Source organism: Lathamus discolor, chromosome 3 (assembly GCF_037157495.1).
Source record: "Lathamus discolor isolate bLatDis1 chromosome 3, bLatDis1.hap1, whole genome shotgun sequence".
Lineage (NCBI taxonomy): Eukaryota > Metazoa > Chordata > Aves > Psittaciformes > Psittacidae > Lathamus > Lathamus discolor.
The window spans coordinates 103,493,749-103,514,113 of record NC_088886.1 but is presented as its reverse complement, the minus strand read 5'-3'; the positions used below and the strand labels follow the sequence as shown (position 1 = coordinate 103,514,113).

The 20,365-nt window shown below is 39.7% G+C and overlaps 1 protein-coding gene across 7 annotated transcripts in view; it reads right to left on the bottom strand.

Moving 5' to 3' along the window:
* Nucleotides 1-4,076: 4,076 nt before the first annotated feature.
* CABCOCO1 (ciliary associated calcium binding coiled-coil 1) overlaps nucleotides 4,077-20,365 on the bottom strand; it is a 68,530-nt gene continuing 52,241 nt past the window's right edge. For 2 of the 7 annotated variants that reach the window (XM_065670875.1, XM_065670878.1), the window contains one exon: nucleotides 17,397-18,314. In XM_065670875.1, coding sequence (XP_065526947.1) covers nucleotides 18,273-18,314 — 42 coding nt within the window. In that variant the 3' untranslated portion in view covers nucleotides 17,397-18,272. Of the gene's footprint in view, nucleotides 4,103-6,817; nucleotides 6,919-17,396; nucleotides 18,315-20,365 lie in introns of those variants that run through there. The other 5 variants (XM_065670884.1, XM_065670881.1, XR_010610771.1 and 2 more) reach the window with 4 other exon arrangements.

Sequence of the window (20,365 nt, the reverse complement as noted above, 5' to 3'; positions counted from 1 at the left end):
ATACTTCCAACATCTCTGAATCTGTAATGACTAGGTCATTTTATGCCTTTCAGTAAGATACATGAAAGTCAAGTACACAGCCACATACAATATGCTTTTCAGAGAGACAAAATGAAACTTTAAACACCAAACCTAGAAATACAAGAATTAAAGGAAAAAAAGGAAGCCAAGAGACAGGTGACATGCTCCTTGGAACACATTAGCAGTGATTACTTGTGTTGTGTCTTGCATGGCCCACAGTTTATGCTCTTGTTTGATTTAACTTTTAAACTATCTGGACTGTAGCATCAGCCACATTGATGCTAAGACCTCTCTTCACAGGAAGACGCTGGAGGAAAGTACAAGGACTATAGGGACCAAGAACTAGTCCTAGAGCTGCAAATACAGGGGCAGCTGCTCTTGGGAAGCAGTCTCAGACTGCTGCCTGTCTGCTTCCAGAACATGCATCGCAGCAACAACAAGCTGTCCAGTGGAGGATGCTAACTGGCTGCAGCCACAGATAAACAGGCAGTTCCAGGAATCCCTCTATTGTGGCAAATTCTCCCCCACAACACAACCATTGTATTTTTAGACACAGTTAAAAGAGTTAAATGTTTAACTTTCAGTTTTTAACACTAAATCTATATGGCAAAGAGAAGCATAGTTAATAAATGGCAACTTGTAAACAGGCAAATTATGAGTTTTCTCTCCCTTCATGTTGGACAAGCTCTTCTGTAATCAGCACAATACTTCTCAGTGCAATGACCTGGGCTAATGAGTAGAGCCAGGACACTCACAGCCCTCTCCATCACCTCTTGCATGACTGTCTGGCCTCCACAAAGCTTTCTATTGCTTATGCATCACCTTGTGATCAATGCACAATGATGACAAATATCTCTAGCAGTGCAGAAGACAACAGGCCACCCTCTCCTTGTGAACACCTTCTCAATGCACAGTGGGTGACAGAAATAAGCTCTAACAAATGCAATTGCCTTGCAATTTAATACCTGTGATTCCACTTACTGGTAACCTACTAAGTTTCTGTGTGCCAGCAACTTAAGTCCACATTCTGTTCCTCAACAGCATGATCTTACACTGTGATCATCATTCACATGAGCATTAACTAAATGGACATACCGGACCCACTAGAACAGTCTGCTTGGTACAAGTAAAGAGCTTTATCTACTGACTGCATCTTGGTTTGCATCAAAGCCAATTTGCTTGTTTAGGACCATTAAAATGAGTCAGGCTTATACAATTACAGAACTTGGTATTAATTTTTAAAACTTGCAGATGTTGCAACCTGTACATATGGGAGTAAGCACCGAATGTTGTGATGACAGAAAAAAGTTATATTGGCTGGATTTTAAAATTAAGGAAGCAGGAAAAAGAAAAATCTCACCCTACCACTATCAAGGCATTACACATATCTAGTTTTGCACACATCTTTTAGTTAGCAGCTTTGCATTTCTGATAGTGAGCTAATCAGCTAATTTTTTTATGAGCACATAACCAATGAAATACTGTGGGGGGGAAGGGGAAGTGGGAGAAGGGGCAGTGGCAACAAAAAGCCCTTATTTGCTTATGACATATTTTTATATTCACTAAATCCTTCTTGCTATGCCCAGAGAAGACCTTTGCTGCATCATGTTTCAGAGAGCAGTGCCAGGAGTAATCCTACATATCTGCCACTTGTGTCAACATCCTCCTCTGGTGTGAGCAGTGGTGGGAAGAGCACCCTTTGGGATGCCACTTTGCCACCTCTCAAAGAATTTGCAGCTCTAGCATTATTTTGGCTGGGGTTGCTAGTCAATCAACGTGCCAAGGTGCTTTGCAGAGAACATTTAAGTGACTCTCAATGATCTACATAAACAAGATGTTTTATATTATCAACATCTCCTTTGTATTCCAATTGCATGTCAGTACTGGTAAAACCTACTGATGCTAAGACCAGCTTCAGCTCTGAAGCTTGGGACAATAACAAAATAACCTGCTATTTGTTTATGTTAGTAATAAAATCTGCCAGCAACAATGATTTGATCATGGCCTTAACAAGAAGCCTAGCCAAAGGAAACCTGCTTAATAAACAGGAGATAAAGGAAGTCCATGGGTTGGCTGTGGATTTTCTAAATCTAGTCCAAGAAGCTGGTAGTTAAGCTTAAAGTCTTAAGTTATTTTGGACCCCATCTTTCCAAAAGATTGCTTGGGGGACAAAGAGAAATTGTAGCATTTGCCACTTCCTAGGATAAAGGTTTTGAGAAATGGAGCAGAGCCAAACTCTGTAATTCCTGTTTTCCTGAATCCCTCAGAAGCAGCCAAGGAGCAAAGATGGAAGCACTGCACCAGCATGGCAGGCTCTCCTAATTGCCATCTTCCTTGGGCATCCCTCCCTCTTTCTCCTCCTGCCCTGCCTCTATTTCTTCTGCCACATGGTCAGCCATAGGGATTATCCTGGGCCTTGGGGCTGGGGGAATGGGTGCCCTTGTATTGCACTTTAATCCATCTGGGGGACTGCAGCTCCATGTACATAATAACCAGATAGTTTGTTGAGTTTATAAATATATACATATATATATATATATGCTATGTTCTCGCTCTCTACTTTTTTCTATATATATAACATAGCAATGCCACTACAACTATAGGCATGCTACATGGGAACATACCTTTCATATGTAATCAGTCCTTATGCATCAGTCCTGCATAAGTGAGGTAGAAAAAAGCTGCTTTATAGCACACTCCTAAGCAGACAATTTCAACTTTTGGCATCTCTTCCCCAGTATCCCCACCACTGGTGAAAGTGATTTAATGTTGGCTCACCACTGTCTGGCGTGATGGATTTTACAATAGAGCATTTTGATAACACCATAGACTTGCATGTGAGTAAGACTTCCAATATAGCAGCACAATTTCTTCCCATTTCCAGTGTAATGGAGCTTTTCTGATTATTTTCACAGCACTGTACAAGATTTTTTGTGGGTTTGTTTTTTTTTTCCCTGTTGCACAAAAGGAAAAAGGCTCCTAATGTGTTCCTGAAATGCCTTGTGAAGCTAATGTGACTTACTCTATCAGCAAGTGAATGATACTGGAATGAACCAAAGTCAATATTTTTTCTCAAAGTTTCTTAATATTCAGTCCTCATATAGTGTAGGGGATTAAACTCTCAATTACACAAAGGCAAATACACAGAAATCCGTCAAAGTTAATAGAGTTATTCTCGACACCTGAGTAATTTGTCCCTTGGTGTGATTCATTCTCCACAATCCACTCTGAATGTTCATAACGACTGCTTCTATTCGCTTACATTTTTAGCTCTGTTATAATTCTATTTTTTTCCATGTTTCACAAATAGCTGGAGTCAGTTTCTTTCAGATGATGCTGTTTCCCCAGCTTGGCTTCCCTATGAATAACCTCCATCATCACTATGCTACTTTTGCTTGAATGTTTCATTTTTAACAATAAACATCTATCCCAGATGCCTTATTTTCAGCTTCATTAAATGTTTTACTAGTTCATATTGAGTCATGTCAATATTTACCTTGGACACAATTCCATATCCTTTAGTTTCTAATACCAGAATTCTCCAGACAAGCTTATTGTTCCTGGCTTGACTTCTCCAAGTCACAGCTTAAAAATTTTTGACGTACTAAGATGCAAATTCACCCAGCTATTTGCTTTGCTGAGTGCTGCCAGCTATGTCTACTCCAAACATCTTTGAACTGATTTACTTCAATTTCTGTGTGCACATGGCCCCCAAACCTGTAACCAGTTACTCTGAGATAATTTCAAAGCCATTTAATTGCAGCAATTAGCAGAAGAGAAAGCAGAAATCAGATATCAACTTTGTGGGTGTAGTACCACAACAGACCATTTCTACTGACCTTTTGCATCGTAGAGAAAGGGTGTCAGGAAACCAGGAGGGATTTCCAGCCCCTGCGCCTTCATGCTGGTCCTCACTGCACAGCCCCGGGTACTTTTCTGAGAGATGGGACTGCGTTTCTTCACTCCAGCTCTCTCCCCTGCTCCTGACCAGAAGGACTGATTTGTCCCAAGCCATGCACGGCGTGGAAGTCATTGTGCTGCTTCTTGTACTAAGCTGTGTACTGAGCAGGTCTGAAGAAACCTTGTAAAATAGTGAGCACCAGCAGGATGCCATGTTTACTGGACAGGAGGACAGCAGCAGTATGGAAGTAAGTTCCCCAGTAATATCAATAACACAGGTAATGGTAGTAACTATGAGAGGAGTGGTGGTGGTGAGGGTCATACTGGAGCAATATAGAGCCTATGAGAATGTAAAGGTGAGTGGAACAGATTCTGCCCCTTTGGCAGCTGCATAAGAACAACCTCTGGCTTTGACAAGAAGTTGGCAACAACTAGAGTACGGTAATGGCAAGATGTGTAAAGGAAGAAAGCCATGGGCATGGAGAGGAGCAGCACGGGTGTCAGGGGATGGTGTTTTGGGGGAGTGGGCAGCCAGTCTGTCTGTGGGACCCCAGTGTAAGGGATATCTGAAATAGCTCAGTCTGCTCATCCCCAAGTAGTCTGGAGCTGTTGACCACAGAGCCATCTGCATCTCGGCTGCTCCTCACTGCTGTAAGCATGCTTGCTTGAGCAAAGTTGCTCTAAAAACGTACAAGACAATGGGAAACAAAAGTTTGAGAAGTGGAATTTTCTCAATCTTTACACTGAGTGTACTTCAGGTCCTTTTTCAAAGCAGTAGCACAAAAAATGTAGCGTGAAGTTTGATATATTTTTATTTTATATTCATGTACTGCACTGGAATAAAACATTTTGAATTTTATATTGGATATAAAAAAGGAAAGATGTCAAGCTGTGAAAGTGCTTTGAAAATAACAAAGGACTTTATGTGGGATTGTTTGAGGTCATTTTATCTGTTGTTCCTGACAGTATTTAAATACCTCCTTTCAGTTTGAAATGCCTTCGGTTGTCATTCACTGAAATCAGTGGTGGAGATGAGCAAGGCAGCTGGGCACACACCACAAGGGGTTACATGGGGAAAGAAGCACTTAGATTTTGAGATCTCCAAAGGAAGTATTATACCTCTGCTGTCCACCTATGTTTGACAAGAGGTGTCAATTTGGCCTAGAGAAGGAGTAAGCCACCTTCTTTTGAGAGGGGAGACAATTTCACATCATGCTGACTTCCCCAAGCAAACTAGTTTTAGGAGCAGGTCAAGGAGATGGCTTTAGCTCTCAACCCAGGTGTGCAACAGTTCTCAGATGAAATCCAGGGCATTAAGCTGAGTTCACACTGCAAAGATTTCAGTGATGGCCACATGTGCAGATACATGGGACTAGTTCTGAAATACCTTGTTTAGGTGCTTTAGCAACAGCAGCGCAAGTAAATAATTTGTGTATTTAGCCAACATGCTATAGCTAACATCCCAGAAAGAGTCCAGCAGCACAGTGTAATGAAGCTAGTATTTCTGTGCACCCTAGACTGCATTATAGCTTACACAGTTCCCCTGTGCTTTGACCCAAAAGGGATATACTGCCAAGAGGACAACAGAGGCTTTATTCGGTTTTGAAAGAACTTGCTCACCTCTAAAGCAGAGGTGATTGTTCTCCTTTTTGTCTAAGCCAGAATCAGAAACAGTTTGAAACTGGGATATTCAAATTTCCTTCTCTGCCTTATGTCCCCCTGTACGTATACTCCAGTGAAAAAAAGCAGCTTGGTACGGGAAGGGAGATGAGACAGGATGCGGGACCACTGTCTCCCACAAACGTATGTGGCCAAAAGATAAAAGGGAATGGTTGAATGCTAGATTAAATGCAAGTTTCATGTAAATGATCACTTACAGAGACCTAATAAATGATTCTGTGCAATGCATTGTCAGAGATTTTTCTCTTCCGTTCTTTGTTTTGCATGTGTATTTAGGAGCTTTTTCCCTTTGGAGGATAATGTTCAGTTTTTAAAATTCATATTAATCTGTCATTACATTCATCTGTCACTCTGTGAAAGGGCTTCTTTTTTAATAAAGTGTCCTTTTTTCTTTTTAATGTGGTTCATATCAGAACGGAGTATTTAGAATAAGCCCTTTCAACAGCAGTACTGCAGAGGGTGGGATAATACGCAGGAAGGTTGCTTTTTGTGTAGTATGATCTCTTTTGACCCAAACAACTAATCGAAGTTTTACAGGTTTTGTATTTACCCTGGTGGGGAACTGGCAAGGGTCTTCACTGCAAATCTTTGCTTCCAGTGCTAAGGACTCAACTAGAGACAGAGGTTTTGCTGACAGATGCCCAACAGTTCTTTTGGGCAGTTGTACTTTACCCACTCTCATCTCCTGGTCTGGTGCAGTTGTGAAAATCCCTCTGCGAGGTTCAGCCTGTGCAGAGGGTGCCCATGAAATCCTTGTGTTTCTTGTTGCTGTCATACAGTTATACGGGCTAACTGCTTGCCGAGGGTCTCACTTGAGTCTACATCTGAGCCCCTGTGACCACAGAGGACACCATTCTCTCACTCTGTGCTGCCTCAATGCTTCTTATTCTGAGCTTGCTTTACCTTGTGACCTAACTAAAAATGGCACCATATTACTGTGTCATGATTGGTGTGTTCACTTCCTCTCATTCACTCTCTGCTGGTATACTTTCAATTATTCTTTCCCTAAATTGTTTTTGTTTGTTTTTTATTTTTCTTCTTCCCATCAAAATACCTGGAAGGATTCCAGTAACTTTTTTCTGCTGCTAAATATGAGCATTTTATTTGCTAATGTCCACTTGAATTTGATCTTGAACAGCATAATATTACACATAATATTTCACATAGGGCCCATGATTTTAGTGCCAACTGCAAGATAGAGATACGATAGTCCCACCTGTTTGAGTTCTGATTTCTCCTCAGCTCTGGGAATTTCCATTTCACTTGTCTTTATTCCCACCAGCCATCCTGCATTTGGCCATATGATCACTTTCCTTCCTGGAACACGAAACAGAGAGGACAGTCATTCAGCCTGCAGGTCATATACCTAGATTATCTTTCATCACTAGGCAGCTTTGCTGATAGCAATCTGATTTCTTCTTTTAGAATAAGGGGAAAACCCTCCATGAAAAGACAGAGGGTGCAAGGATGCTCCTAATTACTCAGTGAAAAAAGTTCCAAGGCTCAGTTCTTATTATCAGCCTCTATAGTGGAAATACAGAGTGACTCCAGTATAAGCAAAGGAAGCACAATGGTGTAGCTGAGATCCATATCAAGATAAAGGTTTTGGAATATGCTGCTCTGAGCTGCCTTTTTCTTGTATTTATATATATATATATATATATATTTTATTGCAGACATCTCATCTCCTGCTTTATGAGTTATTTTGAAGGTTTACTGTATCCGAGAAAGCAGAGCAGGAGTTCAGATTATGAACTTTGATTGCTCATGGTTTATTCAATATTTTTAATAAAGTTTGAAAAGATTCCCTTCCATCAAAGGATGTCCCCTTTGATTAATCAATTGAATTTGATATTTTCTCCATGAAGAATACAAAGCAGCATACCCCTTTGCCAGTTGTTTACAGGCAGCTTCGCAGCACACAATGGAACAATTATTTTCTTAGTAAAAAAGCTGTGAACAGAAATGTTAATAAACCACTTAATAATATAGCATCTTTTTCTTCTATTAAAAAAACACACGATAAGGACATGCAAAGCCATTTTTCATATAATCTGCATACTTTCCAAATAGCATATTCAGGGAAACAAGAGTTGTCTCAAATGGCCTTCTTCACAATTACATCTGTAACAGCTGCAGTAGCAGTTCTGTCAGGTTTGATTTTATTCAATGCTGCAGGATCAACATAAAATCTAGGCTGAAAATTAAAGGGAGTAAATGTCCCCCTGACAGTCAAGAGAATGATTTTGGTCCAAGAGTATTTCTGGCCACAACTCACTTTCAAAAGCAGCTTTGTCATTTGTGCCTGGCCTAGTCCCAATAAGTACTATTATGATTTGTTACATTTTCTATAGAACCAGGAAACCATTTATTAGCCCCATGATATTGTATTGAGCTTCAATTATGTAACAGTCATTATTCTGCTGAATATCCAAAGCTTTGTAAGAAAGTTTTAGTTCTGGAAAGAAATGTACAAGGTTCTCAAATGATTTTGAGAAAGATCAAACTCCCCCTTTTTTGCTAGTTGAAAGAGGAAAGGTCCCTTCTTGATATAAATCATGAATAATGTGAATAGACTTTTTTCTAAAGAAAAACTCCTTTTTCTTTGAAAGCCATTGATAGCTTGGGATTCAAGCAGAAAGGAATAAAAGAAGAAATAATAGTTTCTTCCTAGAAGAGAACATGATAGGTACGCGTCCAAATTAGCGAGATTTTAATTTAATTATAACCCAGGAGTGTGCGTGCATGTGTGATTTGCCTGCTTGTAAGTGAGGAATGAGGGTCTCTCCCACATGTAGTGTGGAAGAGGAGGGGGCAGGTCCTCAACTTAGCCTTGATAAGGGCCCCTTCATGCTGTTCGTGCAGCTGATGCAAGTCAAGGATGCACCCCACAGTCATGTGTGCTTATTTAACTGCCCTTTATGGTTCAACAACACAAACTGTTGATACCTAATCAAATCCCAGTGCCCTCCCATTTACAACTGGTCTGAGCCATCTGCATCTCCCAGACTTGACAATAAATCAACTACCATAAAGTAACTAGGTAACTAGTTACCTGACATCACCCTCTTTCTATCATCCTTTAGCGTCTGAAAAAAACCCCACAACCCCAAATCATAGCTTTTTAAAAAACACTGACATAAAAATACGAATTGATCAGCTCCAAGCAATTCTGCCCTTCAGAAGTCATTTTACATGACTGAAGGCTTCAGCTTCCAGTTCTCAGAGGCTTCTCCACTTCTCAGCCAGGTGTGAATTTTTCTCTGCTCTCTCAACAGCCAGACAGGGCAGTTCCTGTAACCACCATACACCAGGTAAAAAGTCAGTCCTCCTGCTGCCTCTGGGTTTTGTTTTTAATCGAAACTAATAAAAAATACACCACATACAAAATGCACATACAACACATACATGCAACAGCTGCTCTGCCTTACGGTAGCAGGACTCCTTGGTATTCTTAGGAAATGGAAAAGCAATGTTCCTAAGGCTGTCAGGTATCCAAAATGATCTTTCTTTAATGTATGCTCACTTCAACTGGTATTTTAGTAAAATGACTCTAGCTTTTTGCCAGCTGAAGAGAAAGTAAAAAGTAAATCAATAACCTTGGGTTTTTTTCAGATAAGACTTCAGTACTTCAAAAATGCACAGCCAGTGGAAATCCGCTGCCAAGGCTGCACCCCTATTACAAACCCAAACTCAAACACCGCTGCTACAACTCGGTGTAACTACAGCCGTTGCATAGCAAGCATATGTATGCTTGTGTGTATGTTGTGCCCTCTGTGAGGACAAGCAAGCAGAAAGCAGGTGATACTACATTTTGACTACAACCATGTCATACCCTGGTTATTTTTGCAGTATAAATGAGTTATATATGGATCAAATGCATTTGCATTTCATTCACTAATTCTACTCAGAGCAGCATTCAAGCTTCCTTATTTTTCACAATAACAAGAAAGAATTTGGATACCCAGTATATCTTAAAAAAAAAAACAAAAAACACTGAATTGAAGTAGAATGCATTTGCAAGTTGCACATTTATTGGATCAAGTGAAACAAGGCATCGAGCCAGAATCTGATCTTGTTTGCCACTATGCAAAAGATGAGTAAGTCGGCTAGGGTCAACAGAGCAGCAGTGGAGTCACATGAGTCACAGCACACTGCTCTTCGGAAAGATTGCTCTGTGGCTAAATATACTATTACAGTTGCTTCAAGAAAAGCTCTGCATCAAGTTCTAATAAATGCTGGCAGTGATAAAGCCTAAAGGATGAGCAGGAATTAACAAATGGCCTTAAAAGTTTATTGAAGAGAATAGGAGTTTTGTCTGCACAAGAAGTGAAGAAACAGAACTTTAGCAATGACCTAATTTTTCCACCACCCACATTTAGCCACCTTGGTGGGGGTGGGAGCAGAAAAGAAAACAGATTTTTTTTTCAGGATCCAAGTGCAGAAAATACTAAACTCAATAGATTAAGCTTGCACAAGTTACCCCTCAACTACGTGATGAGTTAGTTTCACTATAATTTTAATCAGGCTTGTACCTTGCTCCTCTCAGGGAATGCATTAAACGAACCCACTGTTATCAGTGAATGGGAATAGCCACACCAACACCAATCCAGCACTCCATCCCAGTGAGCCAGCAAAACAGTAAGTACAATAAATACCCTTCATATCTCCATCTGATACACACAGTGCTGAATTTGGAAAAATGAGAAACTGTAAAAGAGAAGGAAGCCCTTTGGTCTTTTTTCAGTGGGGTCATAATTTAGTGCTGTTACAACAATAGTTTTAGGTAACTAAGACTGCTTGTCAAATGTAGGTTTGCATTTTTTATCAGAGTACTGAATTAAGAGATTTCATAATTCCTTGTGAATTGCTCTCCTACCTAGTCTTTCCACTGGAAACCTGACTAAATGAGTATTATTTCTTCTTAAGTGGTTTTACAGGTCGTTTATCTTAGATTTATGGGTATCAGCCTACTTTAGAAGGTATTAGATAGCTTTAACGTTTGACACGTATTCTCTAAATCATTTACAGTGCTCTCCATTTGCACTAGGCGATCAGTAATCTTCTCAATATTAGGTTTTATTGACAATGCACTATATAGAGTAGTTATTATATGGTAATGATTTAAGATAGGTGCAAGATTGGGAACAAATAAATCCAAAAGCTCATTTTTGATTGTTGACACAGAGCTGAGGAATAATGTGCATCTGTCTAAATCACACTGTTTCTCAACAACGTAACACACATACATGTTTAACCTGTTAGGAGCACAGTGCAGAGATGTGCAAACATGTCTTAACTCTTGTTTTGAGCTTGATGCTTAAAGCTCTGCATTTACTCAGAGAAAACCACCAGTGGGTGTGAGACTCCTCCACCTCATGGAAGCGAATGCACCTGCCTTACACCGTGTGGCAGGTGCAGGGGACTCAGCCTGGGTCTTCTGGTTCCTGAGCACTGGTTCATGCCCAGCTCCACCTGGCTCATTGCAGGCTACTGCTGCTGCTGTCCAAGCCAACAGCAACCCAAACATGACTCTCTTACACTTGAGTCATGTCAAGGTAAATAGGCCTATTGAGATCAAGAAGCATTTTGCCCGAGTAGGCAGGTAGTAAAACTGAGATTAAAAAATTAAAAATTAGCCCCATAATTTATATTTGGGAGACAATATCAAAATCTGTCATATATAAAAAAGACAAACCTTCATGTAGCCCTACACAATAATAATTTCACAGAAGTAATGGCATTGATAGTAACTAAATTCAGTTGAATAATTGATTTGACTTCTTTAATAGGTCAGCCCCCATATCTATATTACTCACAGAAAATTGTGGTAAAAGAAAAAAATATTAAAGCAAGAGTCCTTGGTAGCAAATGAACATCTCTTCACTGAGTTCTACAGAATTAAACTCTCATCTGCAACCCGTAATCCAAAGATGTGTCTTTGAAATGCAGTCAGGGAGATCCGTATCAGCCCTGCTTTTATAGTATGCCATTGGAAATGCTTTCTGGGGCATCGGAGCTGCATGAACTGGCAATTTGTTAAGTTGAAATGTGACATTTCAGAAGAAGGCCGGAGTGATCCTAGACCAAAACAAACACAAAATCTGAATCCTGCTTTTATCCCAGCAGCCACCTGGCAAGAAAACTCCAGTGAAAATTGATGTTAGTGGCAAAATTGTCCTGTGACAATTACACATGACTTTAATAGCAGTGAAGCACAGTAAAGAGGTGGCTTTCTCTCACCTTGCTTATTCAGAAAAAAAATCCCAAACCCCTTATTCAGGCTAGAGGTGTGGCAGGCTCACTCACCTGCCTACAAGTGATTTAGTAGCAGAGGAACCGATGCTACTGAACATTCAGAACTCCAAACTCCAATCAAAATAAAACACCTTTCAAAGCAGCAGAGTGAACATCGCTGTTACCTTGTCTTACTTTGGTAAGATCAGGCACAGATTTGCTGGAGTGAGGCAATGGAGGAGCTAAAAAACAATAATAAAATCCTCCCAAATTAGGGCTCCCTGGCGCCATATGCACACCTCTGGCCTTGGCATGAGGGAACACCTGCAGACCCCCAGCCTAACAACACATTAGCAGGCACTTTACTAACCTGCTGTGAAATAGCAGAAATATCACAAGCTCTATTTTTCCTATTAGTGGAGCCATCTGCCTTCTGCAGTGTGGTGTCTACATTTTTGTAAGCTTGTATCATTCACTTAGTTCCTAAATCAGCAAAATTTAGCTATCTTCAACATCTCTCTGTGGTAAGTCAAGTTTCTTTTACTACTGTGAAGAAGAGAGGAGGTCAAGAAAGCTTGGGAAAAACTGTTAGTATGATCTGTAATATGAATTTGGCAGAAAAGGAATTGAGAACATTTCTTTGGAAAACAATCAAAGGGCAAAGTGTTCCTCTTGGAGCTGCATGGTAATTTATGACTTAACACTCCAAAGAAACTTGCTACTCCGATGATTACAATAGCAAAATATTCACTGTCTGCCTGACAATGATGGTCATTTTTCCTCCCTTTGTCACTATTCAGGCAGGGCCACATGTGTGTCCCTCAAAACATAGATAAAGGTTGAATGATGGATCTCTGCTCAGGAGCTTGTAAGTTAGATATGGCACAAAATGACATGACAAAAAGTAACAGGGCAGGTGGCAGAAGTGTAGGCTCGGTGTTGCAGATTATGACACATGCTTCCTCTTACCTGGATCTCAGCTCCTCCTGGCATACATGAAAGGTCAGCATCTTTGTGGTTCACCACTTATAACGTCTCAACACACACAGGCTACCAATAAAACTGAAGATCCTGAGAGCCTTGGAGATGAGGAATCTTCAGCCTCCTGTATCCATTCCGGCTGGGGTCCATCAACAACACAGTATTAAAGTGTAGAACTTTCTGCCATCGAACAGTATGGTGTCCAGGAGTACAACTGAGCTCAAAATAGGACAAATTCATGGAGAAGGTGCCCTTTGATTTCGAGCTACTGTTGGGTCTGGGTGCATAGTCTGGCTCCACAATTTTCTAAAGCACTGATCAATAGAAGTGTATGCCTTCATGCGGTGAATCACCCTTACGGTTCTCTGTTCCTATGCTCTTCCCTAAGCATCTCCCTTAGCCAATGCTAAAGGAAAGACACTGGGACACTGGCTCTGTCCAGTCATATTTCTTATGCTATAACCAATATAACCATAAGAATAGACAAGAAAAATTGTCTTGTCTTGAGCTTAAAAGATGTAAGATTCAAATTTTAAGAACATGTTATATAAGAGATCTCCAGAAAGGGTTAAAAGAGCTAAATGAAAACTTAAATATGCACATAGACCAACTCAGGGGAGGGAGGCAAAATGCTGAGGCCTCCTTTGCAGTCACTGGAGGAACTGGCTTATCTAGATGGTGCTTCACAGCACACTGCAGAGGCTTACACCATGAATCACCATCCATATCATCATCCTAAACTGATACAGCTCCAGTAGCTTTTTCCAGCAAAGAAGAGTACCATACCCATTTTAGGTGAATAACTTTTATGGATCATTCTTTCTTGTAGCCTCTAAACAATTTCCTCCTCCTAGGCCACAGGACTTCCTTCTAACTCCTCTTGGCCGGGGTACTTGTAGCAACTCACTTTTTCCTTTTTTGTTCTTTGAATCATCTGCATAAACATTCAAAATACATACAACTGCTAGCAAGCCTAGGCAACACTGTGAGTGCAGAACTCTGCATGAACAAAATCTCATATTTAATGCAGTCTTTGTTGCGTCAGTGACAACACAGGCTTTATAGAAGTGCTACTACGTAAAATGTCAGGTTGTTTCTGCCCTGGAAATATTTTACATTCTGTTCTTTTGCAGTATTACTAATTTTAAGTTCTGTTTAATGCTCTACATCTGAACAGGACTCTCAATTATATGAGTCACTGCAACTATCCTTTGATTTTCTCTCTTTTTTTTTTTTTGTCACGTACATATAATCTGAACCCATAATTGCTGGAGCCCAATGCCTGCTCTGCACATCCAAAATGCCACAACAAAATGGCCTCAAACATTACATTCAGTTTTGAGTTGCTCGTGGCATGCAACACTGCCTTGCATGCTTTGTCATTACTGTTACTTTCTGGTGAACCACGGCAGAGAAGTGGAGGTGATTTCACCTTGAATACACCCTCTCCCTAGACTGCAGCCTACAGAAGAACTATGTAGTTGCATGTTGTGGCAGGGGCAGGTATAACACCAGCCTAAAATGAGGGAGGGCGGAGAAGAAAGAGAGGGGGTTAATTGTCCAGTTACCTGCAGTGTATCTCACTGCTGCATGCCATGCCATACTGGCCAGTGCAAACATTCCTTTCACACAAGTAAATCTGTAAATGTTAGCTATGAATAGTTTACCAGCCTTGCTACCTCACCTGTCACATCCACAGTCCACCACCAGTATGTGCAAGCAGCAGATGAGAGGGTAAAGCCCACACTGGCATCCTTTCTTCTGAGCAGATCTCTTCCATGCACTTGTAGGTTAGCGCAGGATCAAACCTATGCTCTGGAGGACTTTCAGGGAGATTTAGATACTAAAAAAGAAAATCTCACTGTGTGGGTGGTGAGGCACTGGCACAGGTTGCCCAGAGAAACTGTGGCTGTCCCATCCCTAGAAGTATTCTAGGCCAGATTGGACGAGGCTTTGAACAACCTGGTCTAGTTGAAGGTGTCCCTGCCTATGACAAAGGGCTTGGAACTAGATGATAATTAAGGTCCCTTCCAACCCAAACCTTTCGATGATTCTATGATATGTATATCTGGATGAATGTGTTTTGGTGGTCAGCTGTAGCATGCATTTAAAAATCTGATTTAAAGGGCACAATGCTGACTTTGCACACATTTTGTGGTCAGGTTGGCAGTATAGGTTATGGAAGAAAATGTATTTTTCTCACTTGTGAAAAGCTGAATTTGAAGCCTACGCAGAGTGGCTTTTCTGGGAAAGCAAATTTTCTAGGAATGCCAGTTGCAATTTTAGGAAAGAAACAATGTGGTAATTTTCAAATTCAAATCAAGTTTTGACACAGAAGAGGAAAAGCAAGGCTTGAGAAGAAAAGGTCATGGCAAAACTCTATGAAACAGGTAAAAAACTGTTTTCTCTTTTTGTCTCCTTTCCCATCTCTTTTAAAGCCAGCTTCTCACTAGAAAAAAATGCTTTCTATCCCTTCTAAACTTCCATCATGCTGTCAGTATAATGCAGGAAAGCACTGCCTGAAAATAGAGCTTTTCTTTTGCTAGAGGATAATTACTAGTTGTTCACTGTCTCATTATAAAATCCCAGTGAAGACTACGATTTTACCATGAAGATGCCAAAAAAGCATCAATATTATAATATTATACCTTACACAGGAAAAAAATATGTCCTCTGTCCCCTGGGTAAACCACCACTTCTCTGGCAGACAAGGTAGACCATAACACCTCTTTCCTTCCTTTCCACAAGATCTGATTTGAATTGAAAGCTCTGTAGGATGGGAACACGTTAGGAACTACGTTAAATATGTGTATTGTAAAAAAAAAATGTTACAGCAACAGTGTTGGGGGAAAAAAAAAAAGAAAGAAAAAAATAGAAATCAAAGATTGGCATACCAAAGCCTCAACTATAGGTCCCAGGAATGACAGTATAATTATTTTTAGAGATGACTATAGCAGTAACTCAACATGACGCGAGAGACCTGAGAAACAGCAAGCCTGATTTAAACCAATGGAAAAGCCAGGAATGCAGAATGGAGACTGTTCTTAATGCACCATATTGCATCTGAACATTTTGTTCCTACCCATCTATCCAAAGCATGACGTTTTGCATTTCATATTAACATTCTGAAGACATTAAAGGATTCTTCAATTTGATGCTCATACGCTGTGTCAGAACATGCACTCTGACTTCTTAGAGAGATATTATGTCTACCTTTTACTCATCTTCCCTCCCTTCAGCTTCCTGACTATCCTACTCTCTCACTCCCCAAAAAAATCCCTAGGGCTATTTTTTATTGGTAGCATTATTTAGTTCAGCAGGAAGATAGTTACAAATACAGTTTGTGGGATTTGAACTTCACTTTGGATTTCTGCAATACCTCAGCTGTTATGCATATGTACTAAGACTGAATGCTAACAAATCATTGCAGCAATACTTGATGTTCACATACAATTTCTCATCTTCAAAGCACTTTAAAATTTCCCAGAGGTTCTACAAAATCCGGGAGAGGGAGGAAAAGATATGGGCAAAGCCTTTGTTTAGCATTGGTCTTATCATAAATCACAGTTAGTCCCTTTCTGCTTCACGCTACGTCAGGAATGTAGTCTTCAGATTAAAGTCTGAAGTGCTAAACAATGCCGAGTTGCCAGTAACACATTTTCCCTAAAAAGTATTTTAAATACTCGTTTTTCTTTTTTCCATACGGACAGCTCTCTTCAGAAACTCTGTTCTCACCTTTGAGTTCAAAACCAGGGAAACTTGTGACATTAGCATAATGTGCTGTGAGCTGATTTTATGTATCAAAAAGGACATTTTGATTTGAGAAAGTTTTGACAGCAAAAAAACCAACCCATTTCAAAACAATTAAACAACAAAGAATAGAACCAGCAATCTTCACAAATTTAAAAATTTAATATTAAAAAACCACTTTTTAAAAGGTAAAACTAATAATTCTGCATTAATTCCTTCAGTGTTCAAAGCAGAACAGTTAGCTTTTACTAGCTGAAAGGAAGCTGTCACTAATTTGCTGGCCAGTGCTGGAAAGAGCAATCAAGAAAACTTGGAAGTGAATCGTTACAGAGCTTTACTTCTCCCAATCACGTACTAGGGGAAGAATTTCTCTCAACACATGAGACCAAGTAAAATACTCTACCCGCTTAAAATGTCAAACCACTGTTTTAGAAGAGCTCTGTGCCCAATGTGACCTGTGCTCTAACAAGCACACCCAGGCTACTGGCACCCAGAAGCAGCTACTGGAACTTGCCTTCAGCAGCGGACTGCTCCCCACTGATGAGCGTGGAGGCAGTGCCCCTTCCCTGCAGCAGCCAGCAGCAGCCCCTGAAAGTCAGGCAATCCCAAAAAAGACCTTTTAGGAAAATTGTTTCAAGCTATCTTCTGTTTTGACTGGGCTGAGTGAGGCTTGCAAACTTTTTCATTATCACCATAAAAAATGGGGATGAAACGAAACAAAAAACTAACTTGTTTTACTTAGAAACAAATATGAAATAGTAATGAATAAAACACTCTATTTCTCAAGTATTCCACTAAACATGCAATCCAATCCAGCCTTTATGCTTGAAAGCATGACTTGTATTTAACATGCTTTCTAGGGCACTGTGACACAATAGCTAATACAGACTACAATTCTGAAACACAAATGTTAAACTAGTTCTTCTGAGGTAATTTATTTGATTGCATTCCTTTTGAGTTTGAAACATTTCTATAATGTCTGACAAAACATAGAAACATTCTCAGATGAAAGGTTACACGCATTCCAGAAAATTTTCCACTGAAATCTAAAGGAACTCTGCTTGGGAATACTGTAAAAGTGCAAACTCTTCATTTATGCAATTTTAATATAGTGGAAATACAAGACGTGTGAGATATTAAATTAGTTTTAAAGCTTAGGAAGCAATTTAAAATGAAATAATATACATATTATTAATGAATAACTACAGTGAAAAGTGTAATTAAATGTTAGGTAAATTAACTCATTATAACTGCAGTACCTCAAAATGAGATCTTCTGTGTATTCTAGCAAGGTTTCATCAAAAACATAGGTCTAAAGCAGAAACTGTTAGTTATATTTCACAACTGGAGAAAAGGGAAGAGAACTAAGCTACAGTATTTTTTTTTCCTTTTAAATTAGGATTTCTTTTCAGAAATAAACTGAACTTCAACATGTTTTAATTATACATCTTTCTGTTTATAATCTTCTACTTAATTCTAAACTAAACAACGCCACTGGCAGACACAGTAAATCTGAGGAACTGGGATGAACTATTTCTAGGTAAATGTTAACAGAGCCATTTTCCTTTATACAAAAATAATTACATTCCTGCAGGGGGCCAGTCTCCTGCACGTGCCATCCCCTACTGTCCAATTCTGTGAAATTCAACATCACCTTTCTTATCTGGCTATTCAGGACTTTTTAATTTTTCTGTACTCGACGTTTAAGCTGCTTCTTGCATTTGCAGCTTTTCATTTATGTCTGCCTGTAAAGAAAATCAGAAGAAAAAAACTGGTTATGATGGAGCTATCTTATGCTGCACATTGTCTTTGTGGTTTTGACACACTGTAGTGCAGTAAGACAGACATTATCCTACACACCTTCCTGTTTTGCAGACATAACGGTGTTTCAGTCTGTACTTACGTGATAACACTTTATCATATTACTGTGCACAACTCTGATGCATGGTATGACTGCCATGAACAGGAAGTGATCTGGAACAGCCATTTCTCGTGTAATCTTGTTTTCAGAGATAGGCTAATTTGCCTGTATTTTCAAACAGCCTTTACCAGTAAACACCAAATCAGAATCAGAAAAATTGCTTTGGGATTTGGTTGTTGCCACTGTTTTCCTTTGCTGCAGATGTTTGTTCTCTAGTATGATACATTTTATTGAAACATTGCTGGAAGTAGAAAGCATTACTGAAAATGAACAATAAAAAACCATATTTCTGTGATGTTGCTTGTCTGTCTTAATTACAAACACAATTATGAATGTGCATCTGATTCTGGAACTCCAGACTGTTGTAGACACTGAGTGCTTAATTTACAGTGTAACATTTGTGGGGAAGGTACGAGGGTTGTGACATTTTTTAGTGAAATCTTTGGCAGTGATAATGCGTAGCAATCTTTAATTCTACAGCATTTGGAAATGTGGGATCACTGGGAAAAAGGCCACAAATACTGGGGCTTTAAGGGGAATTTATGTGTATTTCTCAATATCAGAATTCATCACTGCAAAAATATGTGATAAATGGAAGGACTACTATGACAATCTTTCCAAGAGTCACAAAGTTTTGTTTAAACAACTGGAACAGGCTCATAGATCCTTTACAGACTCTGCATAAACTGTTCCAAAATTCAGAGTTACATTCTTAGTGGGCTTCATGTAATTTTGATAAAGTGAACTGATTTGGCCCAGAAAAGCCTGTAGTAACTTGCCATTTTAGGAACTTTCTGGCTTGCTGGTCCTAGAAATACCTACTAGTGCTATACTGCAACCCATCAACACACAACAGCTGAAATGTTTTCAAAGTTATCAGTAGCTCAGATTAGCATCAAAAAGCTGGAATTTCTGCCTCAACTTATCTTTGGGGATGGCCTTCACCATATTCAATCCATCCTCAAGTATCAATAAATATGTACCTATCCCTTCACATTACATGCATATTTCGTTGCTTTGTTGTGGAACAGTAACCCTCCATGCCAATTCTCTCCCAGCCCATCCAGCTGCCTTTCTTCTCCAGTTTTCACACCCCTCTGTCTCAGATTCTACCTTCAGTGAAAATCAGCTGCCACCATGCTTCACTATGGTTGCTGTTGTGATTACTGTCAGCACTGTGGCATCAGACTAAAAGTTATTTTCTATACTCAACTAGAGCAACAGCTGCCTTGTGCTCCCTGGAGAAATAATGCAGATTGTGAAATCACAGTTCACTCATAACAACAAAATGGTGAGTCTGACCATGTATCAGGTAAAAATCTAGTTACAAGATTACTTCAAAGGTCAAGAAACTGAGAAAAACAGGTGAAAAAGATCCATTGATGGAAGACTTACAAACCCTAAAATTAAAAAAAAAAAAAAAAAAGGCATTTTTCTCATCTGTGCAGTTTTTTGTAAAGGAAAAAAGCTCATAGCACTGAAGCTAATAAAATCAAGGTCAAGTGAAAACAAGACACTTGATTTTTTCTGTAGGTAGGGATAGGAACAAGACAACATTTGATCTACCTGTTTGATTTTGTATTCCGTTTTAACATATCTTTAGAAAAAGAAGGGAACCTTGTCTATGTTAGAATCATAGAATAGTTAGAGTTGGAAAGGACCTTAAGATCATCTAGTTCCAACCCCCCTGCCATGGGGAGGGACACCTCACACTAAACCATCCCACACAAGGCTTCGCCCAACCTGGCCTCGAACACTGCCAGGGATGGAGCATTCATAGCCTCCCTGTGCAACCTATTCCAGTGCCTCATCACCCTAACAGGAAAGAATTTCCTCCTTATATCCAATCTAAACTTCCCCTGTTTAAATTTTAAC